General features: G+C 29.0%; 1 protein-coding gene across 1 annotated transcript; it reads right to left on the bottom strand.

The window, feature by feature from the left end:
- Window positions 1-2,044: 2,044 nt before the first annotated feature.
- LOC114168743 (jasmonate-induced oxygenase 2-like) lies at window positions 2,045-8,190 on the bottom strand. The gene is made up of 3 exons (XM_028053659.2): window positions 7,601-8,190; window positions 2,548-2,875; window positions 2,045-2,423 (listed from the first exon to the last, which is right to left on the bottom strand). The coding sequence occupies exons 1-3, from the start codon at window positions 8,059-8,061 to the stop codon at window positions 2,166-2,168; spliced, it is 1,047 nt and encodes a 348-aa protein (XP_027909460.1). The 5' UTR covers window positions 8,062-8,190; the 3' UTR covers window positions 2,045-2,165.
- Between the last annotated feature and the right edge of the window lie 571 nt (window positions 8,191-8,761).

The following is an 8,761-nucleotide window of genomic DNA, read 5'->3' as shown; positions in this document are numbered from 1 at the left end:
ATAAGACATTTCATAATAATATTCAAAGGCAGATTTTTTAGAATAAAATGTATATTAATATAGTCCTTTAAGAGTTCAAACGATAAAAATATAATATTTATACAACAACAACAACAAAACTTTAAAGGTAACCCTATATCGAACGTACTAACCACTCATACCTCTGCCACAATCTCACTACTCTAACTACGAACTCCTCATCTTTCAAAGGTGCCTCTAAACCTGCATCTTCATCTGCTCCCACCAGGATGGTGATCATCACAAAAGAAGAACACAACACAAGACCACAAAGTGTAATGGTAAGCTAGTTTACAAAAGAGTTGTCCTAAGACCATTAAATCATATCAATTATAATTCATACATGGGTAACTACAATTAATTCACATAACTACACACAAACAATTGACATTAAACTCGATTATTCAGATACATCCAATTGGAATTAGAATCACTAGAGACTTGCACTTGTGGTGGCCTCTACTGCTCTACAAAGTCATTGCCAATGGGTTTCACCCTATCACACACAAGGAAAATCCATGATCATCTAAGGTCATTATCTTGCCTTAGACTAGGACCTCCTACTACTCTCACCACATGAACCATTCTACTCTATTTGAGTGTAAATGATCATTAGAGTTTCAAGATATTACCTTACTTGAATCAATAGTCCAATGCATACACTAAAATAACACCACCATAAAATCTCCTCACGAGACCTATGGAATTACGTTAAACACATACAATGCTCGTATATATATATATATATATATATATATATATATATATATATATATATATATATATATATATATATATATATTCACAAACCCATTATCATCATAGTTTCACAATAATACTTTAACAATTATATACATTCTTAATCATATTTTCATATTTACATATCAATAATTCCATCTCAAATTCCAAATATCAAACAATCACATATTTTGCAACAACATACCAAGTCAAGTCTAAAAAATACCACATCATTCATGGATAGCTTCATAAATTATATTTTTAAAATTAACTCAATCAATCATAGGTTAAAAATAAGGAATTTAAAATTCGGCAACAATTCTCGCTTAAGCGATAGTACTCTTGCTTAAGATAGAGATTCTCGTTTAAGCAAAAGGGACTCTCGCTTAAGCTAAAGATTATCACTTAAGCTAAAATTAAACAGAAACAAAAAGAGTTTCAGTGGTTTTCTCGCTTAAGCTAGAAGGCTCTCGCTTAAGCTAAAATAGCAGATTTTCACTATTCTTAACATGCAAAAACTAGAACCTCAAACCATCAAACACAACAATTTCAAGCAATTCAATTTACCAAATTATAACATGCAAGACAAATTTATTCCCATCAAAAGAGAATAGCTTCCCTCGTCTCAAACGTAGACAAAAACTGAGACAACGAAGAACTCCAAAGATGAGTTTTGAATTGTAAACCCCAATTCAACTCGAAGGAAGAATTTGTTTGGGTGGATTCAAAGAGAAATTCGCCACGAAACCAAATCAACCCTTTGATTCAAGAAAGGATGAAGATTAAGATGAGAAAGAGGAAGAACAAGGTTGAGTTAAACAAAGAATGTTTATGAGTTTGAAAGAAAAAGAGAGACATGCTTTCTCTTAGAAACTTTGGTAGCTGAGATAAGTTTTAAAAAAAATGGGTTTTACAATAGTCTTATGATATTTACAAGTATTTATATGTTATAAATTTGATTCAAATAAAAAAAATAAAATATTTAAAATATTTGTTTGTCGGCAATATTATTCGAAGTCGTTGTAATACTACATTATTTAAGAAACATATCCAATTTTGACGATAAAAAGAATTACCAAACTTCTATAAACTCAAAATTATATATATATATATATATATATATATATATATATATATATATTGTTTTGAATAACTTTAATTTAAAAATTAGTTTAATTTTGCATGTTGTATCACTTAATAGTTTTTGGTAAATTTGGTTAAAATTTGTTTCGTTCACCTGAATAAAACATGTAGTAATGAAAAAAGAATAATAAAAGATCAGATGAACTTTGGGTTCTGAAATTGAATTTTATTATGTGCCAAAGGCGGCTTATTAAGAATAATACATTATCATAATAGATGGACAAAGTTCCTTTAGGATCCTGATTACAACATTATCGAAAAAACATCTAATTAATCTTGAAATCATCAATTTGAATGTTTTCTACATTAAGATTGACGAAATTACTACGTTTCCTTGTAACAAAGAACTTGCCCCAATTGTAGGGCCTATATTTGGGAGGGTTTTGGTCATTTACGAGCTCTTCCAAGGGCTGCACCATGGTGTAATGTGCAGGCGTGAGAAAGAATGGATACGAGAGCCTTTCCTTCTCGGTGTTCAATACAACCCTGTGCTCAACACTTTCATAAGTTTCATTGCTCCAAACCTGCAAAATAATAATCTATAATTAATAATTGTCATCAATATATCAAAACTAATTAACTCGATCGGATTGGAATACAATTTTTTAGAGTTAAAGTTTTAATTGATAAATAGAAAGCAGAGAGTACCTCGATTACAGCTCCAACATTGATAATATAAGAATTAGGTGGTGGTTTAACCCTAACCCATTGGCCATCAGATTTTCTCTTTACTTCTAAGCCACTAACATCATCTTGAGCAAGCACGGTCAAAGCACCACTATCCTTGTGACGACCACATCCCAAAACAAGGTGAGGTGAAGGACAAGGTGGATAAAAGTTCACCCTTATCCAACTTGTTTGGTCTTTGAAGAAACCATGAAAACGTTTTGGTGCCAAACCTAAGCTCAAAGCAATAAGCTCCATTAACTTCAGTGCTAGCTCTTCCATCTGCTCACCGTACTCTTCCAATGCCTCCCTGCACAACAACTTCTAATCATACAATGCTTTGGATTTTGTTATTCAAATATCTTCACTAAAACCTTATATTTATCACAAATAAAAAGGTTATCATTTTGAAATTTAGATGACAAAATTTGTTAAATTTATATATTTCATAAATAAAGCTTTATAAAAATATAAAAATTAAATAAATGCATATTACACTACAAGAACACTGAGCACCTATTTTGTTACTTATATCTAACCTAGTGTAACAATTGTGTGATAGGTGGGTGAGTATAAGCTTTCGCATCATAACCATCATTAGACACATTTTCAACACTTTTACTTATTGAAATTAAATGGAAAACAAAACAAAGCTTGGAAAGTAGTATGAGTAGCAATAATTGGGCCATTTAAAATCATAGAAATGGGGTACTATTTAAGCAAGATATAATTGACACAGAGGACAATTTTACAATGATACAACTAAACGTCTGGCTATGGATAAAAACAAAATGTCAACTAAAGCATTTTTATACACAAAATGGTGTCAGGCCATGTAAGAGATTGTTTCATATGACAAGTGTCCTATAAATAAGTGTACACTTAAGTAAAGATTGAGAAGCGTATGGTTATGTAGAAAGGATTGTAGCAAAATAAGATATGTAGGGCAACTTGGTGATGTTTTCTTTTTGTGCATGTGTAGACAACTATCAAGGTGGGAATAATCATAAAAGAAGACATATAAGGTGTACTCCAAAGGGAGGAACTAAAAAGATACATATACACACAATGACTTGAAGCACCTAATATGAATAAGGAAACATGACAAGCTACATGGAATTAAAAGCCATATGTCATCAGAGATATTGCAATTTCAGAGTTTTTCTATAAATATCATGTTGGGGTTTGTACTATCAATCATGCTACAAATTTTGGGATTTTATGCTACGGGACTTCATAATAGTTACATGTTATTTTAGTAGGGTAAATAGCAATATGAATTAATAGTAGTTAGAACTAAAGTGTGGAGTTTGTTGTATGTAAATTGTGTAAATAAGTTAGAGTACACCAAGTGCTCTACTATAAATTTAAAATTTCTTTCATGATAAAAAAAAACTACAAGAAAAATTGATATTATTGACAATCAAAATTTGGTGGTAATGCTTAAAATTCGTCGATAAATAGAAATTACTCATGGTCTACCGATGGTTGAAAAATTCATCAATAAAATGTTTGTTGATAAATTTAACTAATAGATTGAAAAATTCGATAAATCGTCGGTAATTACTGACAGAAAAAAAATATCAGTAAATATTCGTCGATAATTATCGACAAATATTTTTTATCAGTAAATATTGTGAAGAGATTCTTCTTCATTCTCCTCCTTTCTTCTTGTTCCTTTTATCTATTTATCTCTTTTTCCTTCTTCCTCTCGCCAATGGCTCCTCTGGATCTTTTGACCAGTGGCGGAACTTGGACTAAAATTGTAGGGGGGTCAAATTAGATTTGTTATATATAATTTTTCTTTAGAAGAAAAATTATTCATTTTTTTCTCTTCATTTCCTCTTCTTAAAACAAACACACATAATAGTAGAATTCAAAAAAATATTACTATCATTCGCTATTATATCATGCTATTATATCATGATACCAATTCATGAATACTATTTTAGACAAGTCATTCGTATCTCATCAATTTGATTTGGTGGTATTGTCAAATTTGATGTCGTTTTTCCCAGATCACGTTATAATGAATTGTTAAATTCATTATATGTAACTCTAAGAACTTTAGATATTTGTTTTATATTGTCTTAAATTCTTGGTTCTTATTAAATTTCTCAAGTTTAGTTAAGGTAAATGCATTTCTTTTTCATCTTCATCACAAACCTTTCTCTTTGAAAAAAAGGAATCAATTTTTTTACTTTTTATCATAATCTTTCTAATATAAATTTATCACCTCTTACCTATTTAAAAAAAATAAATTTTATATTCACAAATCACAATTATCACAATGCAAAACATAACAAAACTCATACTACTTTAATTAAATAAGCTATATTGTATAAATTCAAAACTTAAAAAAAAATTTACCATAGGTAGCGAAAAATACAAAATTCCTAAATTTCATAATTAAGGGTTATAATAATTTAAGAAAAATTATAATTAGGGTTCATACCAATTTCATAAAAGAATCCCTAAAATTATAATTAGGATTTATATTAATTTGGGATAAACTTAATTTGGAAGAAACATCCTAAAAAGAATCATAAACTAACATACATACATCATAATAAGATACTAACATTGATTTGTGAGAGATCATGCAAGAATGTATACATGAATCTCAATCTATGTGTTTCCAACCTATCTATTTGTATTTATCTCTCTTCATACATTTTCATGATAATTTACACGGTGGAAAGATCTTATAATCAGAAAAAAAATTCTAATCTCTTTTATAAATTAATGTCTCTATTAATTTATTTTATTTTATCTTTTATTATAATTTTCTATAATATAATTTTAATATAAATAATATAGAATATAATTTTAAAAAATATATAAATATATATAAAAAAAATTCAAAAAAAAAGGGAGCCGCGGCTCCCCCTCCTATGCTAGTTCCGCCCCTGCTTTTGACGTCTCCATTGACTCCTACTTTTCCTTTTCCTTCTCCTTTTCCCACTATTTGTTTTTCTCCTCTGTTGCCAACACCACCTTTTCCACTATCGATGTTTTACTGTCACCACTTTGTCGTTGTAGTGCCTTTGGCTTCTCTCCTTCTCCTCTTCTTCCACTTTCTTTTCCTCTTCCTTCTTCTATACTACTTATCTTTTTTTTTCTAACACTTCTCTAATTAATTTATAAATATATTTTGTCAGATTAAGTAAAAAATTTGATAATAATTTATCAACTGATTTACCGATGAAATTTTTTTCATTAACAAACATAATTTCTTTATCGATGGATTTTATAACAAAATAGTTAAAACAAAAAATAAGAAATGTAGCATTATTTTATTGACAGAATTTATCGACAGAAAATCTTTCGATAATAACAATAGTAAATTATATATGGATTTTACCGATAAAATTTACCAACAAACATTTATCAACAAAATATTTCTTGATAATTTAAATTGTAATTTATCGATAAATTTTATTCACGAATTTATTTTTATTTTTATTAATAAAATTCATCAATAAATCTTACTTTTCCGATAATTTTTATTTTTATTGATAAAATTCTGTCAATAATTAAATAATTTTTTATATCGTTAGTTTTATCTTAATTAAAACTTTCTAATATATTTTCATTATACTTATAAAAATATATAACTAATTACGATACTTTATTTTCAAATTCACATAGCATAATTCAGAGATAGTTTAAGTAATTAATATTCGCCCCTGCTACATGTTCTTTGGGAAACCCATGTGCCTTTTTTTTTCTAACTTTTTTTTTCCTCTACAGCTCTTTCTTTTCTCTATCTTCTTTGTAATATTTCTGAAATGATTTTTCAATCATAATTTAATTTCTCTTATTTTTATTTTTTTTACTTTTATCTGTCAGTGTGGTGAAAGTTAGTATGGAGTGTTAACACTGTCAATTTTAAATCTTCTGATATTTCAGTAATTAATTAATTAATACATTAATACATAATTATACATACGCAAGGGAGAACGACATGCACAATAAATAATTAAGTAAACACTTATCGACACTCTAATTTTATTATTCTTTTTCTGTAAAATTGTATAAAATTATATATACATAATGCATTAGTTTATTCGATTTGGAGTCTTAACAAATTGCTATTCAGATTTCCAAAAATTCTTATTTCTTACTCAGCCATACTTTATGTTAAATAAGAAATAAAAGTAATTCCATACGAAAGGTGTGTCCAAAATGACATAAATGAGCTTAATCCTATTTGTTTTAGATATCTCACTTAAAGTAAACTCTGCTATATTTTGAAAACGTAGTGTTTGATATTATTGAGAAACTCTAGTATCCACTCTTTTTTCCCTTTTATGCGATTCTCACTATTTTTTGTTAAATTTTCATTCATAACAAATAATATCTAACTATACATCGCACCAAAATTACCCTAAATTATGACAATTTCACATCATAATATTTTCTTCCCTTACATGATGTATCATAGAATAGGCTTGATAGGTTTTTCATCCTAATATTTCATAAATTTATTTAATGTGACCTCTTAATTTTTTTTTAATTCAGTCTCTTTTTTATTTAGATGAAGTGAGTAGAAACCGAGAGAATGAAGATCGGAGAAATATAAATTTTTTCAAAAAATATCCATGTCATATTTAACATATAAATCACATTGACTCATGTTAAATAAAATAAAAAGTTGAGAACAAATAAAAATTAAAAAATTAAGAGTTCATATTGAATAAATCTTATAAATATATAAAGAAAAAACCTATTAAACCTATAGAATATATGATTTCCACACAACAGGAAATTTGTTTTCTATCCTCACTACACAAGAAATCATGAAACATGATGGGCTTTTTAAACTTTTTGAAATTTGATTTTTTCAGTTAAATTTGTAGTGTTACATTTATGTTATATTCTTAAAACAAACTGATTTTAATATTTTAAAATATATTAAAAGCCTTTTTAATATATGAAAATCAATATATTTAAAAGATAGAGCAGAGGAAGAATATAAAACAAGTGAGATACGTAAAGTATGTGGGTAAAGTGATTAGGAAGATTAAAATACCTTAAATGTGGTGGGTAGTGAGGCCACTTGTTGTACCAATGAGTGATTGTGTGGTGATGAGGATGAGGTGAAGCAGGCACCAAGGTAGGTTCCTCTACAGTGTAATCAAACACCTCTTTCCAGTCCCTAACATTCCTGGTAAGCTCAGAGTCAAAGTAGCCTATAACATGCACGCTATCTCTTCTCACCTCATTCTTCTGCTCCTTGCTCTGATGAAAGAACTTCCTTGCTTCTGCTTCCATCTTCTGCCTGCTCTCAACTGGGATTCCATGGTTGATCACTTGGAAGAATCCCCACTCTCTGCATGCGCTTCCTATTTGCCTCACAACCTCTTCAAAAGAAGAACAAGAGGCACAAAACAAAGGGGAGAGGTCTATCACAGGGATGCTCTCTTCTTCAATGATACCAAGCTTTGGCCTGTTCTCTGCTGTTTGAATGAACGCTGGATCTATCTCTCCCATGCCCTTTCACTTTTTTGCTGTTGCAATTCAATGGTGTGGAACAGTTGGAGATATCGCATTTGTATCTGTTCGGCTTATTTATAATATAAATACATACAGACAATGAATTTGACATGTTTTTTGTTGGTATCTGGTTCAATGAGATGAGATTAATTTCACTATGGCTAAGAACTAGTCCAGATTCAAGACCTCATAGTTTAACACTATTTTATATGATATATTATTAAAATAATAAATTAAGTCTTATGGATTGGTCTTTGCCTAACACATGTATTTCGCTTTTGCTTTTAAGACCCATCAACTCCTGTGAAACATCATTTGAAAATGCTCACATTCTTGCATATTGTGCGTTTGAGACTCGTATGACAGCACTAGTGTTTTGTGTTTTTTTTTTTTTTTTTTGTCTGGAAAATGATTTTTGACACCCAGACGACCCACTTTTAGGAATAAAATAGTCATTAGAAAGTAAAGTTTTATACTTGTAAAGAAAGAAACAGAGAAAAAAAGAGTGAGGGGCAAAATAATGTATGTGAAGTGGTTGTAAAAATTTTATGAGTACCAAAATAATAATGTTCTTTTTTGTCTACTGTTATACTTGTATATAGTCTTCGTCAGAGTGTATTGATGTATATGGTGTTTGAACTCCATTCAGAGGAATGAGTTTGTTAGGGTTAAATATGTTTTTGGTTCTTTAATTTTT

Source organism: Vigna unguiculata, chromosome 2 (assembly GCF_037176805.1).
Source record: "Vigna unguiculata cultivar grain cowpea cultivar isolate G323 ecotype 2 chromosome 2, ASM3717680v1, whole genome shotgun sequence".
NCBI classification, from domain to species: domain Eukaryota; kingdom Viridiplantae; phylum Streptophyta; class Magnoliopsida; order Fabales; family Fabaceae; genus Vigna; species Vigna unguiculata.
This window is presented reverse-complemented; position numbering and strand designations above follow the sequence as displayed.